The sequence below is a fragment of the Heterodontus francisci genome, chromosome 8 (genome assembly GCF_036365525.1).
Source record: "Heterodontus francisci isolate sHetFra1 chromosome 8, sHetFra1.hap1, whole genome shotgun sequence".
Lineage (NCBI taxonomy): Eukaryota > Metazoa > Chordata > Chondrichthyes > Heterodontiformes > Heterodontidae > Heterodontus > Heterodontus francisci.
This window is the reverse complement of record NC_090378.1, coordinates 11,019,269-11,041,288: the sequence shown is the minus strand read 5'-3', so window position 1 is coordinate 11,041,288 and position 22,020 is coordinate 11,019,269. Positions and strand designations below refer to the sequence as shown.

At 45.1% G+C, this 22,020-nt stretch overlaps 1 protein-coding gene across 8 annotated transcripts in view; it reads left to right on the top strand.

Moving 5' to 3' along the window:
* samd13 (sterile alpha motif domain containing 13) overlaps window positions 1-22,020 on the top strand; it is a 117,453-nt gene that overhangs the window by 71,715 nt on the left and 23,718 nt on the right. For 7 of the 8 annotated variants that reach the window (XM_068036618.1, XM_068036617.1, XM_068036619.1 and 4 more), the window contains 2 exons: window positions 2,589-2,670; window positions 19,923-20,066. In XM_068036618.1, coding sequence (XP_067892719.1) covers window positions 2,589-2,670; window positions 19,923-20,066 — 226 coding nt within the window. The remainder of the gene's footprint in view (window positions 1-2,588; window positions 2,671-19,922; window positions 20,067-22,020) is intronic. The other variant, XM_068036620.1, reaches the window with a different exon arrangement.

The following is a 22,020-nucleotide window of genomic DNA, read 5'->3' as shown; positions in this document are numbered from 1 at the left end:
GGATTTCAATCACAGTGTTCATTTTGAGTGGTTCTGAGCTGGCTAGCCTCAGTCAGTGTGGCAGTAGGGGTTGTAATTGGCCTCAGTACCCCTGGATTGGGGAGGAGCCAAAGTCATAGAATAGAATCATAGGATGGTTACAGCGCAGAAGGAGGCCATTTGGCCAATTACGTCTATGCCAGCTCTCCACAAGTGTCACTCAGCTAGTTCCACTCCCCAGCCCTGCAATTTTTTTCTCTTTAGATAATTATCCAATTCCCTTTTGAAATCCACGATTGAATCTGCCTCCACCGCGCACTCAGGCAGTGCATCCAGAACCTAACCACTCGCTGCATAAAAATGTATTTCTTCATGTTGCCCTTGGATCTTTCACCAGTCACTTCAACTCATTGTCCTCTGGTTCTCGACCGTTCATCAATGGGAACAGTTTCTCTCTATCTATTCTGTCCAGACAATTCATGATTTTGAACACCTCGATCAAGTCCCCTCTCAACCTTCTCTTCTAGGGTGAACAACCCCAGCTTCTCCAATCTATCCTCAGAACTGAAATCCCTCATCCCTGGAACCATTCTCATGAATTTTTTCTGCTCCCTCTCTAATGTCTTCACACCCTTCCTGAAGCCTCGAGCTGGGGCCAAGCCAGAGTTTGACAAAGGTTCACCATAACTTCCTTGCTTTTGTACTCTTATGTCTCTATTTCTAAAGCCCAGGACCTCGTATGCCTTATTAATCATTTCCTTAACCTGTCCTGCCACCTTCAATGATTTGTGCACATATACCCCCAGGTCCATCTGCTCCTATATCCACTTTAGAATTGTATCCTTTATTTTGTACTGCTTCTCTTCATTCTTCCTACCAAAATGAATCACTTCACACTTCTCGGCATTAAATTTCATCTGCCACTTGTCTGCCCATTTCACCAACCTGTCTATGTCCTCTTGAAGTCCATCACTATCCATCTCACAGTTCACAATACTTCCAAGCTTTGTGCCCTGCACACCCAAGTCTAAGGTATTAATATAAATCAAGAAAAGTAGTGGTCCCAACACTGACACCTGAGGAACCCCTTCTTCTAGTCTGAAAAATAACTGTTCACCACTACTCTGTTTCCTATCACTCAGCCAACTTTGTAGTCATGCTACCACTGTCCCTTTTATTCCATGGGCTTCAACTTTGCTGACAAGCCTATTATGTGGCACTTTATCAAACATTCTTTAGAAATCCACGTACACCACATCAACCACATTACCCTCATCAACCCTCATTGTTGCCTCATCAAAAAACTCAGTCAAGCTATTTAAATATGATTTGCCTTTAACAAATCCATGCTGGCTTTCCTTAATTAATTCACATTTGTCCAAGTGACTGTTAATTCTGTCCCAGATTATTGTTTCTGAAAGCTTCCCCACCGCTGAGGTTAAACTGACTGACCTGTAGTTGCTGGGCTTATCTTTACCCCCTTTCCTGAACAAAGCTATAACATTTGCAATTCTCCAGTCCATTGGCATCCCCACTTTGGGTGGGTTGGAAGATTATGGCCAGTACCTCTGCAATTTCCACCTTTACATCCCAGTCAGGTTTTCTCCTCCAGATTGTGATCCAGATTGAAATTGAATGTTTGATTTTGGGTAAATTCAGAATTGTGTTTATTCCCCGTGGTGACGGGAGGCAGGGCGACTGCTGATGGGGGTGTGACTGGGATAGTGGGGGTTGGGGTCGTGGACAGGGGGGACAACTGGGGTGGTAGGTAGTGGGGGAAGGGCTGATTGACAACTGGTACAGCAGCGGTATTTTGTTGAAGCTGAAATTCTACGCAGAAAATACTTAAGTCATGGAGGCTGGGTGAAGAGAGACTTTAATCTGTACTAACCCTGGCCTCAATTGCTTTTATTCTTTCTTTGGAGACTAACTTGTTGTAATTGGCATCATTTTTCAAAGACTTGAGAATTTCTCCAGGTCCTGAGCATTGAAAAGCCCCAACTGGAGGTAAACGTGTTCTACCTGAGAGCTCTGAGCTTCTTATCTTACAAAACCTGTGAAGATAACAGAGGAATATACAGTGCGACTGGGAGAGCACGAGGCAGAGAGTTCAGATTTGGATTGCTTTAGCAAACAGCCAGCATAGATGTGATTGCTTAAATGGTAACCTGAGCGTTAAACCTCTATGATTCTGTGGAACACCTTTCAAATGTAATGTCTATGATACTATTTACAGTTACTTGGGACAATCCAAGTTGACAAGTTCTCCCTGTCTAGGGCAGGAAGAGGTCATTGGGCCTACTGGAGCATGACCTTCTAGGAACCAGACTCTCTCTCTCAGCATTTTGTGCATCCCTAATGTTTTTAACCATTGTAGTCTTCCTGGGGCATTGTTGCAGTTGCTTATGATGGATAAATTATTCCTGTACATCTTAAAGTTTACTAATCTTGCATTTTGTCCTACTAGCTTGTCGTACTTTCAAGTAATATTCTGCCTTTGCTATATCAGAACTGTTTAATATATTGAATAAGAAACAAGCTTTCCCTTCACCATTTCCTCTCGAAACCAGGAACCTTCTCTAATTTTCCCATTCCCTTTGTGTTTGCAGTCAGTTTTCTTGAATTGTGATACGTATAAGAAGTCTCGTGGCATGAATGGTCACACTCAAGATGTATCGGGACACTCAACAGGTAGGAATTGCCTCCTTGAATAATTCAGTCAGATTAGGAATGAGCATGTCGGGTGTAATGTCCTGCAGACTCCAGACCTTACTCCAGATAGCTGCCATTCACTGAAATTAGTGGAGCTTCATTATTAATTATCAAGGCTGAACCTGCTGATCCCGTTTCTCTAGAGAAGGCTGAGGGGCGGCCTTTAAAATTAGAGTGATTTGATCGGGTAGGTGTGAAGATGTTTCCTCTTGCGAGGAGACCAAAACTAGGGGCCCTAAATATAAGACAGTCACTAATAGATCCAATATGGAATTCAGGAGAAACTCCTTTACCCAGAGAGTGGTGATAATGTGGAACTCGCTGCCACATGGATTCCTTGAGGCGAATTTATGGAGAAGCTGGATAAGAAAGGAATAGAAGCATATGTTGATAGGGTGTGATGAATTAGGGTGGAAGGAAGCTCGTGTGGAGCATAAACACCAGCATGGGCCGATTGGCCTGTTTCTGTGCTGTAAATTACATGTATGTAACTGGCCTGCACCTCAGAAAAGCTGTGTGCCAATTTAATATCAGTCTTGCATCTTATTTCATTGCAGTGTGTGAGGTATGGAATAATGCAAATGGGATGACTAAATGTTGCAGCATATTCATCCTCTGTGCAATAAACCAGGACAGTGGGGATTGATGTCCTGTAAACAAAAAGCAGGACGTCCAACCCGGCCAATTACCGCCCCATCAGCCTACTCTCAATCATCAGTAGAGTGATGGAAGGTATTGTCGACAGTGCTATCAAGTGGCACTTGCTTAGCAATAACCTGCTCAGTGATGCTCAGTTTGGGTTCCACCAGGGCCACTCAGCTCCTGACCTCGTTACAGCCTTGGTTCAAACATGGACAAAAGAGCTGAACTCAAGAGGTGAGGTGAGAGTGACTGCTCTTGACATCAAGGTAGCATTTGACCGAGTATGGCATCAAGGAGCCCTGGCAAAACTGAGGTCAATGGGAATCGGGGAAATCCCTCCGCTGGCTGGAGTCATACCTCGCGTAAAGGAAGATGGTTGTAGTTGTTGGAGGTCAATCATCTGAGCTCCAGGACATCGCTGCAGGAGTTTCTCAGGGTAGTGTCCTCGGCCCAACCATCTTCAGCTGCTTCATCAATGACCTTCCTTCAATCATAAGGTCAGAAGTGGGGATGTTCGCTGATGATTGCACAATGTTCAGCACCATTCGTGACTCCTCAGATACTGAAGCAGTCCGTGTAGAATTGCAGCAAGACCTGGACAATATCCAGGCTTGGGCTGATAAGTGGCAAGTAACATTCGTGCCACACAAGTGCCAGGCAATGAACATCTCCAACAAGAGAGAATCTAACCATCTCCCCTTGACATTCAACGGCATTACCATCGCTGAATCCCCCACTAGCAACATCCTAGGGGCTACCATTGACAAGAAACTGAACTGGAGTAGCCATATAAATACTGTGGCTACAAGAGCAGGTCAGAGACTAGGAAACCTGAGGCGAGTAACTCACCTCCTGACTCCCCAAAGCCTTTCCACAATCTACAAGGCACAGGTCAGGAGTGTGATGGAATACTCTCCACTTGCCTGGATGGGTGCAGCTCCAACAACACTCAAGAAGCTCGACACCATCCAGGACAAAGCATCCTGCTTGATTGGCACCCCATCTACAAACATTCACTCCCTCCACCACCGACGCACAGTGGCAGCAGTGTGTACCATCTACAAGATGCAATGCACCAAGGCTCCTTCGACAGCACCTTCCAAACCCGCGACCTCTACCAACTAGAAGGACAAGGGCAGCAAATACATGGGAACACCACCACCTGCAAGTTCCCCTCCAAGTCACACAGTGAAGGAATGGTGATTTAGCTCCAAGTCCGGATGGTGTGTGTCTTGGAGCTATATCACCGTTCCTTCACTGTCGCTGGGTCAAAATCCTGGAACTCCCTTCCTAACAGCACTATGGGTGTACCTACCCCACATGGACTGCAGCGGTTCAAGAAGGCAGCTCACCACCACCTTCTCAAGGGCAATTAGGGATGGGCAATAAATGCTGGCCTGGCCAGTGACGCCCACATCCCATGCATGAATAAAAAAAAAAGCTCCTGTCTTGGCTGACATTTGCCTCTGGACTCAACTAATCTTGTTTGGGTTGTTGGGCACTACACGCAATAAAGGGAGAGGAGTACAGTTCGAGAAAAGAGATTTCCTTGCACCACTGCACCTTCAAATAGCTGAAACACTCTTAACAGCAATGGTGACGTTGGAAATGAATGGATTCTCCTATGTGTAGCAGGGAGTTTTTGTTTTGACGGTGGATAGTGAAGAGGTCAAGAGGGAAAGAAGAATTTTTTTAAAAACTGAAGGTAAGTAACCTTTGAAATGTGTTTATAACTCACCACAGATTTTCAGTTTCAAGGAAAATTCACACTGGAAAGATATGTTGATAGGATGAGATGAAGAGGACTGGGAGGAGGGTCATGTGGAGCATAAACGCTGGCTTGGATCAGTTGGGCTAAATGACTTGTTTCTGTGCTCTTGGCTCCATGTAACTATGCTGTATTCAATTGGAGGCTGAAGCACATTGCTGCAGCACATTAAGGAGAGCTTTACACTGTTTCTGATTTAATGCAATACCTGACCGGGAGTGTGTGTGATGCTGTTGCTAAATGCTAAACAGAGAGAGAGTTCTGTTTACCTTGTTTCTATCTCATTCTGATTATAAAGCTGAATTAAAAACGAGGTAGGAAAACAAGAAAAAGATGGCAGACTTTGCATTGCTCCTCCTTCAGGCAGCAACTGGACCTCATCTGTCCATCCCTAAATTTGATTTTCCTTTTATTGCTTAGTCGAATCCTAACTATATTGAAAGTTGTGTCCATTGGGAACTAAATCGAGCTTACCCAACTCGCTGACTTGACCTCTTTGGCTTGGAAGAGACTTTTGATTTAACTCGTACTTTGCTTCTGATATAAAGTCAGGCATGTGCTATAAAGGGTCAGTTCCCAGCAAGGGGGTCAAAGTTCAGGATTTGTCCTGCTTGCTCTGGAAAAGGCAGTTTTGGTCAGGTACGAGCCTGCAGTAGTCAGAATGAGAGATGGAAGTCTCGCTTCGGAGGTTACTGTCAGTCAGATTCGAGCTAGCTAACATGCTAAAGTGAGTTAGGAGCATCTCAAATGGCAGAGCTGCATAATTTATAAATTTTGGCATTACCAGGAGCGATAGGAAGTTGAATTCCAGTAAAAACTGTCACCTGTTCATCTACATACTTCATGAAAAATAGATCAGTTTTAAGCCTTGCCTGTCCAGAGTGCTTTTCAATCATCCTTCCAAAAAATAGGGAGTAGTTGTGGCAGTACATTACAAAAGCACAGTATCTGATACACATCACAGACAGTCTTACGTTTACAGTCCCTAAGTCATGCTGCTGTTTAGTTTTTAAGCAGTAAAAGTACCTGTTCATAAGCACACAGTCCATTTATAGGAATGATTAGTGACTCTAAACTCAGGAGAATATCTTGTGTAGACATAGTTTGTAACGATTACATTGGAACCAAAAATCTAATGGTATAAGGACAGTATTCCAAGTCAATTGGTCCTTCAATCCTTTGTCCTTGATCATAATAAAAGGCATGGATTGTTTCACTAACCTAGGAAGCAGTTGAGAGTTGGTTGGGTTAATTCGTCTCAAAGTTTTCCCTCTCTTTGTTTGACACCTTCACACAAAAAATGTTGGCCAGTGATGATGTTGGACCTTGCTGTGGTTTTGGTTCCTCAACTACTACAGCAATCTTTGGGAGAGGGACAGCTAACTGAGGTGTTGGCTGCCAAACACTACATCAGCATTCATTCATACCCTGAGCACTTCCTTGTGATGGTTAGAAATCCAGTCAACGCCTCCTTTGCTGAACTCTATTTCATTGCATTTCCAGTCTTATTTATATCTTCTCCAACCTTCACCCCATTCATGGTTGCACAAATTGCAGACACTCTACTTCTCCCACCTTCTCCTCCCCATACAATTCTACCCCTTATCTCTTTATTCTGCCAGTCTCTTCATATTTTAGCAGCTTGCTCATACTGCTCCATCGTGTACATTCACCACCTCCCCTTGACTGCTGTACCATATCAGGCCTCCAGTTGGCAAAGTACATGAATACAAGGGGTATTGTCAGTGTCAGGAGAAATAATGAATGTGTATCATCAATGTTGCGTCTATTTCTAAATGTTTAACAAATAACTCAGTATGTTCCTTGATGCTGAAAATCAAATCTCCATAAATGCACCAATTTCAAGAAGAGTTTAGAATGCTCTCAATTAGTTTTAAGAATGTTTGAAAAGAAAGCATTTCTTGAAGATAGTGTACTCTCCACAATGAATAGCAAAATATTTTGGCTACACTACCATTTGAGTTGATGCATTTTCCTCCTCTTCAACAAACGGAGGAATTTGCATGCTCCTGTTGGCTCAATGTTTGATTCATGCTCTGTCAGCTGATCTGTGTTGGGGGAAATAGTAGAGGGTGGCCTTAAGTGCTGTAGGAATAGGAAGCAGCGAATTGTCGTCTACAATTTGCATTCCTGATCATTGTCTAGTGATCACTGTTGGAAGGTATTTGTTTGTGTGTGTATAGGTATTGGGTGAGGACAGGACCAAGCTCAATTTCCAATCAGTTAGTTGCTGATGAATATTATATGGGCTCCCAAATGAAGGATGATCTTCCACGTTGGGCATCTTGTGTCTGCAGCCCAGGAAGGAATCAATGCCTTGTGGAGAGGCGAAAAAAAGTCTGAAAAGGAGGGTTAATAAATGTAGTGTCTATAGCATCTAACCAGTTGATATAGAGTTTCACTTGGCGATGAAGACATAGCCTGAAATTGAAGAATTTTTGGATAGCTAGTGGTGAGAGAACCAATTCCAGTCAGACTACTGATGGAGGGAGGGTCCTGATACAGTCAGCAAATATGTTTAGGTGTTGTTTCTTATGGCAGTTTACATTGTAGAGTGGGCTAAAGCCATAACCTGGAGCGATGTTCATTTCTTTCCCAGGATCTGCAAGGAGTTGGAGAGTTAGCGCATTCTAGTTCATGGTGTTGCTGGTTGGAGGCCTTTCTTTGTTCAGAAGGATATGAGCTGAAATGCAAATTTCTTCTTTGGGTTTCCACATCTTGTGTGTCAAAGTGATATCGAGGATGCATTTCATCCACTGTTTATTGCAATTACAACAGCAATGAAAAGTTTCCTCATTACAAAGTTCCTTCTGTGATTAATGGCCTAATGGAAAGAAAGAAAGACAAAACCTGCTTGGGGGTGGACATCAGCGCAAGCCATGTGGGGTTAGGGGGTGGGGGGGTGGGATGGCATTTCCATTTGTCTATACACCGACATAATGAGGAATTAAAATTGGTAAAGAAGTTATTTGCCAGCTGCAAGCTACAGATGGTTCATTCCTGTATATAAAAGCAAAATACTGCAGATGCTGGAAATCTGAAATAAAAACAAGAAATGCTGCAAATACTCAGCAGGTCTGGCAGCGTCTGTGGAGAGAGAAGCAGAGTTAACGTTTCAGGTCAGTGACCCTTCATCAGAACTGGCAAATATTAGAAATGTGAAAGGTTTTAAGCAAGTAAAGTGGGGGTGGGGCAAGAGATAACAAAAGAGGTGCTGTTAGGACAAGGTCACAGGGAATAACTGACCAAAAGGTCATGGAGCAAAGGCAAATGGTCTGTTAATGGTGTGGTAAAAGACAAAGCGTTAGTACAGAGAGGGTGTTAATTGATAGAAAAATGAACAGCCCTGGCCCCAAACACAAACCTGAAAAAAAAAGTGGGTAGGCTCAGTAGAAACAAACTAAAATAAAATAAACAAAGAAAAAAGAAAAAATAACGAAAAATAAAAATAAAAAGGGGGGGGGCCCTTCATGCTCGGAAATGATTGAACTCAATGTTCAGTCTGGCAGGCTGTAGTGTGCCTAATCGGTAAATGAGATGCTGTTCCTCGAGCTTGTGTTTATGTTTGCTGGAACATTGCAGCAATCCCAGGACAGAGATGTGGGCATGAGAGCAGGGGGGAGTGTTGAAATGGCCAGCAACCGGAAGCGTGGGGTCATGCTTTCGGACTGAGCGGAGGTGTTCCGCAAAATGGTCACCCAGTCTGTGTTTGGTCTCCCCTGTATTCGCCTACATTGGGGCGACCACATTGTGAGTAGCGAATACAGTATACTACATTGAAAGAAGTACAAGTAAATCGCTGCTTTACCTGAAAGGAGTGTTTGGCGCCTTGGATAGTGAGGAGAGAGGTGGTAAATGGGCAGGTATTACACCTCCTGAGATTGCAGGGGAAGGTGCCGTGGGAAGGGGACGAGGTGGTGGGGGTAATGGAGGAGTGGATCAGGGTGTCGGGGACGGAAGATCCCTTCGGAATGCTGACGGGAAGTGAGGGGAAGATGCGTTTGGTAGTGGCATCATGCTGTATGTGGCGGAAATGGCAGAGGATGATCCTTTAGATGTGGAGGCTGGTGGGGTGGAAAGTGAGGACAAGGGGAACCCTGTCGCGGTTCTGGGAGGGAGGGGAAGGGGTGAGGGTAGAGGTGCGGGAAATGGGCCGGACATGGTTGAGGGCCCTGTCGACCACAGTGTGGGGGAATCCTCGGTTGTGGGAAAAGGAAGATATTTCAGAAGCGCTGTTGTGGAAGGTTGCATCACCAGAGCAGATGCATCGGAGACGGAGAAACTGGTTGAATGGAATGGAGTCCTTACAGGAGGCTCGGTAAAAGAGGGGGGGGTGTGGCATTGTTAATCAAGGAGAGTATTACAGCGACAGAAAGGACGTATGAGGACTCGTCTACTGAGGTAGTATGGGCTGAGGTTAGAAACAGTAGAGGTGAGGTTACCCTGTTGGGAGTCTTTTATAGACCTCCGAATAGTTCCAGAGATGTAGAGGAAAGGATAGCGAAGATGATTCTCGACAGGGGTGAGAGTAACAGGGTAGTTGTTATGGGGGACTTTAACTTTCCAAATATCGACTGGAAATACTATAGTTCGAGTACTTTAGATGGGTCAGTTTTTGTCCAGTGTGTGCAGGAGGGTTTTCTGACACAGTATGTAGACAGGCCAACCAGGGGCGATGCCACATTGGATTTGGTACTGGGAAATGAACCCGGCCAGGTGTTAGATTTAGATGTAGGTGAGCACTTTGGTGACAGTGATCACAATTCGGTTAGGTTTACCTTAGCGATGGGCAGGGACAGGTATATACCGCAGGGCAAGAATTATAACTGGGGGAAAGGAAATTATGATGCGATTAGGCAAGATTTAGGATGCGTAGGATGGGGAAGGAAACTGCAGGGGATGGGAACAATCGAAATGTGGAGCTTATTCAAGAAACAGCTACTGCGTGTCCTTGATAAGTATGTACCTGTCAGGCAGGGAGGAAGTTGTCGTGCGAGGGAGCCGTGGTTTACTCAAGAAGTTGAAGCGCTTGTCAAGAGGAAGAAGAAGGCTTATGTTAGGATGAGACGTGAAGGCTCAGTTAGGGCGCTTGAGAGCTACAAGCTAGCCAGGAAGGATCTAAAGGGAGAGCTAAGAAGAGCAAGGAGAGGACACGAGAAGTCATTGGTGGATCGGATCAGGGAAAACCCTAAGGCTTTCTATAGGTATATCAGGAATAAAAGAATGACTAGAGTTAGATTAGGGCCAATCAAGGATAGTAGTGGGAAGTTGTGTGTGGAATCAGAGGAGATAGGGGAAGTGTTAAATGAATATTTTGCGTCAGTATTTACAGTAGAGAAAGAAAATGTTGTTGAGAATACTGAGATTCAGGCTACGAGGCTAGATGGGATTGAGGTTCACAAGGAGGAGGTGTTAGCAATTTTGGAAAGTGTGAAAATAGATAAGTCCCCTGGGCCAGATGGGATTTATCCTAGGATTCTCTGGGAAGCTAGGGAGGAGATTGCAGAGCCTTTGTCCTTGATCTTTATGTCGTCATTGTCGACAGGAATAGTGCCGGAAGATTGGAGGATTGCAAATGTTGTCCCCTTGTTCAAGAAGGGGAGTAGAGACAGCCCTGGTAATTATAGACCTGTGAGCCTCACTTCGGTTGTGGGTAAAATGTTGGAAAAGGTTATAAGAGACAGGATTTATAATCATCTTGAAAAGAATAAGTACATTAGAGATAGTCAGCACGGTTTTGTGACGGGTAGGTCGTGCCTCACAAACCTTATTGAGTTTTTCGAGAAGGTGACCAAACAGGTGGATGAGGGTAAAGCAGTGGATGTGGTGTATATGGATTTCAGTAAGGCGTTTGATAAGGTTCCCCACGGTAGGCTATTGCAGAAAATACGGAAGTATGGGGTTGAATGTGATTTAGAGCTTTGGATCAGAAATTGGCTAGCTGAAAGAAGACAGAGGGTGGTGGTTGATGGCAAATGTTCATCCTGGAGTTTAGTTACTAGTGGTGTACCGCAAGGATCTGTTTTGGGGCCATTGCTGTTTGTCATTTTTATAAATGACCTGGAAGAGGGTGTAGAAGGGTGGGTTAGTAAATTTGCAGATGACACAAAGGTCGGTGGAGTTGTGGATAGTGCCGAAGGATGTTGCAGGGTACAGAGAGACATAGATAGGCTGCAGAGCTGGGCTGAGAGATGGCAAATGGAGTTTAATGCGGAAAAGTGTGAGGTGATTCACTTTGGAAGGAGTAACAGGAATGCAGAGTACTGGGCTAATGGGAAGATTCTTGTTAGTGTAGATGAGCAGAGAGATCTTGGTGTCCAGGTGCATAAATCCCTGAAGGTTGCTAACCAGGTTAATAGGGCTGTCAAGAAGGCATATGGTGTGTTAGCTTTTATTAGTAGGGGGGTCGAGTTTCGGAGCCACGAGGTCATGCTGCAGCTGTACAAGACTCTGGTGAGACCGCACCTGGAGTATTGCGTGCAGTTCTGGTCACCGCATTATAGAAAGGATGTGGAAGCTATGGAAAGGGTGCAGAGGAGATTTACTAGGATGTTGCCTGGTATGGAGGGAAGGTCTTACGAAGAAAGGCTGAGGGACTTGAGGTTGTTTTCGTTGGAGAGAAGGAGGAGGAGAGGTGACTTAATAGAGACATATAAGATAATCAGAGGGTTAGATAGGGTGGATAGTGAGCGTCTTTTTCCTCGGATGGTGATGGCAAACACGAGGGGACATAGCTTCAAGTTGAGGGGTGATAGATATAGGACAGATGTGAGAGGTAGTTTCTTTACTCAGAGAGTAGTAAGGGCGTGGAATGCCCTGCCTGCAGCAGTAGTAGATTCTCCAACTTTAAGGGCATTTAAGTGGACATTGAATAGACACATGGATGAAAATGGAATAGTGTAGGTCAGATGGTTTCACAGCTCGGCGCAACATCGAGGGCCGAAGGGCCTGTACTGCGCTGTAATATTCTAATTCTAATTCTAAGTGTAGTTGAGGTAGCTGTGGGAGTCGGTGCTGGAGAGATGCTTTGTAAAGTTCTCTGTGCTGTCAATGTGGACCAAGATTGGGATAGGATCCCAATATTAGTGATACTTAAATGCCATAATTACATGGTTCATGGAGACTTTGTTTTAAACGACTGATGTGATGAGGTTTTTTTAAAATCGGCAGTTGATCAGAATAGTGTCAAAGGACTGAACTGTGGGCAGGTGACATTTTCCTTCTCCCATCCTTGGGTACAAAAGGGAAGGGTCTCTGGGTACAGTATTAGGCTAAAACGCAAAGATTCTATGAGAAAGGTGAAGAGCTGATGCTTTCTGATTTGTACCAAAGGTACTGTTCCACAATGAACACATCATAAACCACATCTACAAGAAATGCTGGAATCACTCAGCAGGTCTGGCAGCATCTGTGGAAAGAGAAGCAAAGTTAACGTTTCGGGTCAGTGACCCTTCTTCGGAACAGTTCCGAAGAAGGGTCAGTGACCCGAAACGTTAACTCTGGTCAAGGTAACCCCCAAAATGTTGATAGTGGGGGATTCAGCGATCGTAATGCCATTGAATATCAAGGGGAGATGGTTAGATTCTCTCTTGTTTGAGATGGCCGTTGCCTGGCACTTGTGTGGCGTGAATGTTACTTACCACTTTTCAGTCCAAGCCTGAATGTTGTCCAGGTCTTGCTGCATGTGGGCACAGACTGCTTCAGTATCTGAATTAGGAGCAGGAGTAGGCCCCTCAAGCCTGCTCCGCCATTCAATAAGATCATGGCTGATCTGATTGTAACCTCAACTCCACATTCCCGCCTACCCCTAATAACCTTTTACCTTCAGTATCTGAGGTGCTGATCATTGTACAATCACCAGCGAACAGCCCCACCTCTGACCTTATGATGGAGAGAAGGTCATTGATGAAGCCGCTGAAAATGGTTGGGCCACTGCCCTGAGGAACTCCTGCAGTGATGTCCTAGGACTGAGATGATTGACCTCCAACAACCACAACCATCTTCCTTTCTGCCAGGTATGACTCCAACCAGCGGAGAGTTTTCCCACTGATTCCCATTGACTCCAGTTTTGCTAGGGCTTCTTGATGCCATACTCGGTCAGATGCTGTCTTCATGCCAAGGGCAGTCGCTCTCACCTCAGCTCTTTTTTGTCCAAGGTTGTAATGAGGTCTAGGACCGTGTGGCCATTGCAGAACCCAGACTGAGCATTGGTGACCAGCTTATTGCTGAGTAAATGCTGCTTGATAGCACTGTCAACGACACCTTCCATCACTTTACTGATGATTGAGAGTAGACTGATCGGGCAGTAATTGGTCGGATTGGATCTTGTCGACAGGACATACCTGGGCAATTTTCCACGTTGTTGGGTAGATGCCAGTGTTGTAGCTATACTGGAACATCTTAGCAAAGGACACAGCTAGTTCTGGAGCACAAATCTTCAGTACTACAGCCAGGTTGTTTTCAGGGCCCAGAGTCTTTGCTGTATCCTGTGCACCTGGTTGTTACTTGCGATCACATGGAGTAAATCGATTGGCATCTTGGTGGTGAACTGAGGAGGAGGCTGCAAGGGATCATTCACTCGGCACCTCTGGCTGAAGATTGTTGCAAATGTTTCAGCCTTATCTGTTGTACTGACATGCTGGGCTCCCCATCACTGAGGATGAGGATGTTTTTGGAGCCTCCTCCTCCAGTTAGTTGTTTAATTGTCCACCACCATTCACGACTGGATGTGGCATGACTGCAGAGTTTAGATCTGTCTATTGCATGCTGCCTCTGCTGTTTGGCATGCAGCACTGTGTTGTAGCTTCACCAGGTTGGCACCTCATTTTTAGATATGCCTGGTTCTGCTCTTGGCATGCTCTCCACTCTTCATTGAACGAGGGTTGGTCCTCTAGCTTGATGGTGATGGTAGGGTGAGCGATATGCTGGGCCGCGAAGTTACAGATTGTGGTTGAATACAATTCGACTGCTGATGATGGCTCACAGCACCTCATGGATGCCCAGCTTTGAGCTGCTGGATGTGTTCTGAATTTATCCCATTTAGCATTTGTGTCTTCAGTGTGGAGATGGGACTTTGTCTCCAAGGACTATGTGGTGGTCACTTCTACCACTACTGTCATGGACATGCGTCTGCGACAGGTAGATTAGATTAGATTTAGATTAGATTAGAGATACAGCACTGAAACAGGCCCTTCGGCCCACCGAGTCTGTGCCGACCGTCAACCACCCATTTATACTAATCCTACACTAATCCCATATTCCTACCAAACATCCCCACCTGTCCCTATATTTCCCTACCACCTACCTATACTAGTGACAATTTATAATGGCCAATTTACCTATCAACCTACAAGTCTTTTGGCTTGTGGGAGGAAACCGGAGCACCCGGAGAAAACCCACGCAGACACAGGGAGAACTTGCAAACTCCACAGAGGCAGTACCCAGAATCGAACCCGGGTCGCTGGAGCTGTGAGGCTGCAGTGCTAACCACTGTGCCGCTGTGCCGATTGGAGAGGAGGAAGTCATTTAGGTTTTTCCCTTGTGTTGGGTCTCTCAGCACCTGCCGTTGGCCCAGTCTGGCAGATATCTCCTTCAGGACTCGACCAGCTCAGTCAGTAGTGATGCTCCTGAGCTGCTCTTGGTGATGGACGTTGAAGTCCCCAGAGTACATTCTGTGCCCTTGCTTTTTCCAAATGGTGTTCAACGTGGAGGAGCACAGATTCATCAGCTGAGGGAGGGCACCAGGTGGTAATCAGGTGGTCTCCTTGGCCATGTTTGACCTGATGCCCTGAGATATCATGAAGTCCAGAGTCCATGTTGAGGACTCCCAGGGCCACACCTTCCCCACTGTGCCACCACCTCTGGTGGCTCTGTCCTGCTGATGGAGGAGTCAGGTATGATTCGGTGAGTATGGTTATCAGGCTGTTGCTTGACTAGTCTGTTTGGCACAACTCCCCAGATGTTGGTGAGGAGGACTTTGCAGTGTTGAATGGGCACGGTGTGCCTTTGCCATTTCCTGTGCCCGGGTCGATGTCGGGTGGTCTGTCCAGTTGCATTAGTCAACGTTCTAGAACCGATTTTATACAACCAAGTGGCTTCCTAGGCTATTTCAGAGGGCAGTTAAGCGTCACCTTATTTTTTAATTTTCATTTCTATTTTTATTTATTTAGAGATACAGCACTGAAACAGGCCCTTCGGCCCACCGAGTCTGTGCCGACCATCAACCACCCATTTATACTAATCCTACATTAATCCCATATTCCCAACCACATCCCCACAATTCTCCTACCACCTACCTACACTAGGGGCAATTTACAATGGCCAATTTACCTATCAACCTGCAAGTCTTTGGCTGTGGGAGGAAACCGGAGCACCCGGCGGAAACCCACACGGTCACAAGGAGAACTTGCAAACTCCACACAGGCAGTACCCAGTACCTTGTTGTGGTTCTGGAGTCAAGTGTAGGCCAGACCAGGTAAGGACTGCAGATTTCCTTCCCTGAAGGATATTAGTGAACCAGATGGTTCTTTACAACAATCATTACTGAGACTAGCTTTTTGTTCCAGAGTTATTAAATATTTATATTTAAATTCCACCTGCTGCTATGTGAGATTTGAACTCGTGTCTCCAGAGCATTAATCTGGGCCTTTGGATCAATGTCTAGTAACATTATCACGATCGTATTTTTCCCCTGTACCAGCAACATTAATTCTGCAATCATCCAATCGCTAGGTATGTTCATGATTGTGGATCTGGGAGAGACCAGTGTCGTTTCTTGCTGTCTGAACACAGCAGAAACTTCTGTAGCCAGAAGATGTAAGGGCTCTCAAGAGAAAACGACTTTGCTTGGGCTCAGCACCCATCAGAGGAAGGAGGCAGGATCACGCAATAACAGTCAGAAAAAAGTCCCCAGCTCCTGCCTCATGGAACCTGTTGGCTTGTCCTCATTCTAAATTGTGCACTAAAGCACATTTCTACGAAATACGTTTTCCTCGAACTTGCCAGATTGTTGTGATTGAGATCCATACAAAATAAAAATAGTAACGGTCCATTGTTGTGACCCTCTTAAAGAGCAGCCCATTGCTTGATGTAAGGTAACTGAGTTAGCACAAATAAAAGAAAATGTACAAGTGGGTAGATTCCCAGTTCTTTGGCTTTAAGTTCTGGGCGATATCTGTACCCTAGTGTACAGTTGAAATGATGGATTAAGGATGAAATAAATTTATTCTAAAGGCATGCTGCTATTTGATGGTAATCATGGAATGGTTACAGCACAGAAGGAGGCCATTCAGCCCATGTGACTTGATTAAGGGCTGCAATAATACTCAGGTGTTCCAACGACACCCGATTGGTCAAATTGTGTATTTTGGGAAAGTTTCCCTATGTTGGGCCACCGCTGATGTGTTCTTTGGTACGGGATGAGTTAGGGGAAAGTTTCCAATACTCTGTCTAAACAACATGTCCTCTGGCGAGGTAGGAGGAACATAGGAACGCAGGAGTAGGCCATTCAGCCCATCGAGCCTGCCTCGCCATTCAATAAGATCATGGCTGATTATCCACTTCAGTGCCTTTTTCCCACACTATCCTCATATCCCTTTATGTCATTGGGAGGGGTGGGGAATTTGGTGGAAAGGCAGAATGTGTAAAAGTTGACCAGACTTTGGGGGGAAAAAAATGAAGAAATTTTTTTAAAAACAGGAATGCGGAGGAACAAGTTCTATAACTTCTTTTTAAAAAAAAAAAGCCGAGACCAAGTCTTTTGGATCCCTGGTCATATTATAGTAGGTGACAAAAGATAATTCTGGGACATGTTGGAACTCATTTATCAAAATCAGCTCTTGTGAAATGGATATTTTCTACTATTTGGGAGGGAAATTGTGGGGAGGGGGATCCAAGCCTTGTGCTGGGTGGGGGCAGGGGAGATGGGGTGGAAGTTTTCTGCTGTGAGTAGGAGAGTGATTCGGGAGAAATGGCACTGGTACTGCCAACTAGATATCTGTTGGAACAGTGAAACGGCATTGGGTGCCATAGGAAGAGGAAAGCGGACAAGGAGCCATTGTTCAAGCTCCTGAGGCAAGTGTGCATGTGTGTGGATATCGGGAGGCAACGGGGCTGACTCAACTGTTATGCCTTCTGTGGTCAAACAGCCGTATGACTTTACTCAAACAAAAACAAAAAATGCTGGAAGTGCTCAGCAGGTCGGGCAGCATCCGTGGAACAAGAAACAGGTAGGTCACAGACCTGAAAGGTTAACTCTGTTTCTCTTCACAGGTGCTGCCTGACCTGCTGAGCAGTTCCAGCATTTTCTGTTTCGGATCTCCGGCATCCACAGTATTTTGCTTTCTGTAACAGTTGACTTTACTATCTGGGCTACTACATGAAGGATGGTTCTTTGTGCGCAGTACCAGAAAAATGCCCCGAGCCCATGGAATCATTCCCCAGTGAGAGTTAGTGGTTCCGGGGAAGGACTGGGAAGAAAAGCAGGTGTCCCTGAGTTAGTTGTAGGCAGGAGATATTGGTCTTGGAGGGAGTGCAGTGTAGATTTACTGGATGATACCTGGACTCCAAGGGTTAAATTGAGGAGAGATTTAATAATCTTGGGTTCTTTCCCTGGAATTTAGAAATTTAACGTGTGATTTGATTGAAGTTTCAAAAGATGTTAAGGGGAACAGAAAGGTAGAGAGGGGGAAAGTACTTCCGCTGGTTAGGAAGTCTAAGACTAGGGGACAGAATCTAAAAATTAGAGGCAGATCTTTCAGGGGTGAAATTAAGAAATATTTCTACACACAAAGGGTGGTAGAAGTTTGGAACAAACTTCCACAAATGGCAGTTGAAGCTAGATGAATTGTTAATTTTATAACTGAGATTGATAGATCCAAAGGTCTTAAGGGATATGGGACAAAGGTGGGTGTATGGAGTTAGGTCACAGATCAACCATGATCTCATTGAATGGGCAAACAGATTCGAGGGGCTGAATGGCCTACTCTTGTTCCGGTTTTGATGACGCGGCGGTTCATTTTTTTGTGTTCCGTGTAACTCTGCATGTTTTATTATGGTCTGCAGATTATTATTCGCAGTACAAGCAATGCTTGTTATCATAGCCAAGAGTGCTATAACATTGGCTTCCTTCAAAGGTAACACTTGTGCGGAAAGCTTATAGCTGTGCTGTAGGTATGGGGAGAGTGTGATAGCAGGTGTGGTCAGTGAGGTTGATCTATTTTTACTGTCTCGATGTGAGCAATGACTTTAATGTGAGCATTGCTCTCGCACCAAGTGAAACAAGACTATCGGCTCATTACTGTGCTCGCAGATTGCTGCCATGGGGCTCATGCAGGCAGTTCATCAACCTCCTTTGTCAGTGTCTGAGTTTTTTTAAAAATCGCCCGTAATTGGGTTGAAGTTCAGAGCATTCAGAGCAGGGACCCGGGTTCGATTCCGGGTACTGCCTGTGTGGAGTTTGCAAGTTCTCCCTGTGTCTGCGTGGGTTTTCTCCGGGTGCTCCGGTTTCCTCCCACAAGCCAAAAGACTTGCAGGTTGATAGGTAAATTGGCCATTATAAATTGTCACTAGTATAGGTAGGTGGTAGGGAAATATAGGGACAGGTGGGGATGTTTGGTAGGAATATGGGATTAGTGTAGGATTAGTATAAATGGGTGGTTGATGTTCGGCACAGACTCGGTGGGCCGAAGGGCCTGTTTCAGTGCTGTATCTCTAATCTAATCTAATCTAATCATTAATGAGCCCAGCATTTACTCCCATGTAAAAACACTGCCCAAGCTCACTTGCCAGTCACTGAGAGATTAAAAATTATCATTCAATATATCTCTCTCTCTCCTTTCTTTCTCTCTCTCTCTCTCTCTCTCTCTCTCTCTCCCTCTCTCTCTCTCTCTCTCTCTCTCTCTCTCTCTCTCTCTCTCTCTCTCTCTCTTCTTTCTCTCTACACCCCCCCCCCCCGTCTATCAGTCTGCCTCTCTCCACAATCTGTCTCTGTCTGTCCGGCTGTCTATTTGTCTCCCCCTACCTGAATCTGTCTGTCTCTCTTCCCTTTCTGTCTCTCTCTCTGTCTGTCTCCGTCTCTCTCTCTGTCTGTCTCCGTCTCTCTCTCACTCTCTCTCTCTTCCTGTCTCTCGCTTTCTGTCTCTATCCTTTCTTCCTCTGACTGTCTTTCTGCTTCTCTCTCTTTTTGTCTGCCTCTCTGACCCCTTCTGTTTTTTTCTCTCTCTCTCTCTGTCTTGCCCCCCCCCCCACCCCACACGCACGCACCCCGTCTGTCTCTTCCCCCTCTGTCTGTTTCTCCTACTTCTCTCTCTCTTTTCTGCCCCTCTGTCTGTCTCTCACTGCTGCTTAGTTGACAGTGTCTGGGTAAATTCTGTGTGTTTTTCTTATGCATTTATGATCTAGTTCACATGCAGGTGTGGAAGGTCAAGTTCGCTGTTGGGTTCTTTTTGATTACTGAATCGTATGATTTAATGTAGAAGTTTGATGTGCTTCAGAAATTCTGGATGCTTCAAATTAGATTTTGTTTTAAATTTAATTTTCTCTCTGTGGTCTTTGCTGCCATTGATTTCAGATCAAAAAGTGATGCTTGACTGTTTAATTTGAAAGACCCATGTGTTCGGAAGTTTGAGATCTAATTAATGGATGAGTGACACAAGAGGAGAGTAAAAATCACTGGCAGTTGGTTTGTGCAAGAGTACTGAATGACATTGTACCCAGTGTCAATATACATGGTTACAAGTAAAGCCTGCTGGGCAGGTAGGTCACAGCAATATAACTGCTAACTGGTTGGGATTTCCCTCAGATCAGTGGCTCTATGGGGAGTGTGTGGCAAGCTCCAGGGAAGAAGCTGTAAAAAGGACATTACTCGTTCGACTCTCCTCTCCTGATGCTGCCCTGAAAAATGACACAGCCAAGGAGGAAGCTATTCCTGAGCAGAGAGCAGCAGGTAATGGGACAACCTGTAGGTTTCACACTGCAATTAGTGTCCAGGGACAAATGGCTACTCTTCTGTGCTGACCCTAACCCTAACCCTAACGTATCCTAGTTCCTGACTCTCTCATTGGCTCCTTGCTGAGGCAGTCTTAGAATAAATTGAAGATAACTATCAATTGTATGATGACAGTGCTTAGAATGGTACAGCACAGAAGGAGGCCATTCGGTGCATCGTGCCTGTGCTCGCTCTTTGAAGGAGCCATCCAAGCAGTCTGCAAATGTGTTTTTTTTTAATAAAAGAAAATTCCTCGTCACCTCTGGTTCTTTTGCCAGTTAGTTCAAATCTGCGTCCTCTGGTTAGTGAAATTTCTGCTACTGGAAACAGAGTAACTATCAAAACACTTAATGACTATGAACACCTCTATCAAATCCCCCTTTACCTTCTCTACTCTGTGGGGAACAACCCCAGTTTTTCCAGTCTCTCCGCGTAACTCCCGAGTTCAACATCCCTGGTACCAACCTAGGAAATCGCTGCACCCTTTTTAAGGCTTTGAGATCCCGTCTAAAGTGTTTTGCCCAGAATTCGGCACAATACTCCAGCTGGGGGCTAACCAGTTACAGAGTCGTTTACCGCACAGAAGGAGGCCATTCGGCCCATCGAGCCCATGCCAGCTCTCTTTAGAGCAATCCAGTCAGTCCCACTCCCCCGCTCGATCCCCCTAGCCCTGCAAGTTTATTTCCTTCAAGTACCCAACCAAATTCCTTTTGAAATCATTGATTGTTTCTGCTTCCACCATCCTCATGGGCAGCGAGTTCCAGGTCATTACCACTCGCTGCATAAAAAAAATTCTTCCTCACATTCCCCCTGCATCTCTTGCCCAAAACCTTCAATCTGTGTCCCCTAGTCCTTGTACCATCCGTTAATGGGAATAGCTTTTCTTTGTCTATATTATATAAACCTTACATAATCTTGTACACCTCTATTAAATTTCCTCTCAATCTCATTTGCTCCAGGGAGAACAACCCCAGCTTCTCCAACCCAACCTTGTAACTAAAATCCCCCATCCCTGAAACCATTCTGGTAAATCTCCTCTGCACCCTCTCGCGGACCCTCACATCCTTCCTAAAGTGTGGTGACCAGAACTGGATGCAATAATCCAGTTTTAGAAATATTTAGCGTAGCTTCCTGGCATAACATGGGATTTCATCCGACCTTGAAGAAGCCTTAAAATGTTTCTTGAATTTTGATGTAATAAGAAGTATGCTGGTTTTACTGAATATTGCTTCTGTTTTTTTCGTTGGCCTGTTGGTTTCACTCAGCACCTGTGTGATATCTGATGTGCAAAATTCTTCAGCTATGCTGTCACCTCCAAAAGTGCATTTTCGACTCTTGTAAAACAATTTGGCAATACACGTGTGACAGTATAACTGTAGTCGGGTTCAGATCTGATTGTGCAGCACAACACTGTCGAATCCCCCGAGAGAATGTTTACTCCAGTGATGTCGAGAGCTCTTTCAGGGGAGACATTAAACCGACACTTCGTCTGCTCCCTGAGGTTAACGTAAAGAGATCCCATGGCACGATTTTGTAGAACGGGGAAAGCTTTCCCTCGTAATTCTCAGGAGCACCTGAGCCTTTGATAAATTTATGGTAGATTTTTAAAATGTTTTTAGAGACTGGGATGTTTGTTCTTAGACCTTCAAACCATTTTCGATTTGCCAGACAGGAATGGAATGAAATGTGTGTGTGTTTTATTTTAGATTCATGGGATGTGGGCATTGCTTTCAAGGCCAGCATTTATTGTCCATCCCTAATTGTCCGAGAGAAGGTGGTGGTGAGCTACCTTCTTGAACCACTGCAGTCCATCTGGTGCTGGTACACCTACAGTGCTATCCGGGCGAGAGTTCCAGGATTTTGACACAGTGACAGTGATGTAACAGCGATATAGTCCCAAGTCAGGATGGTG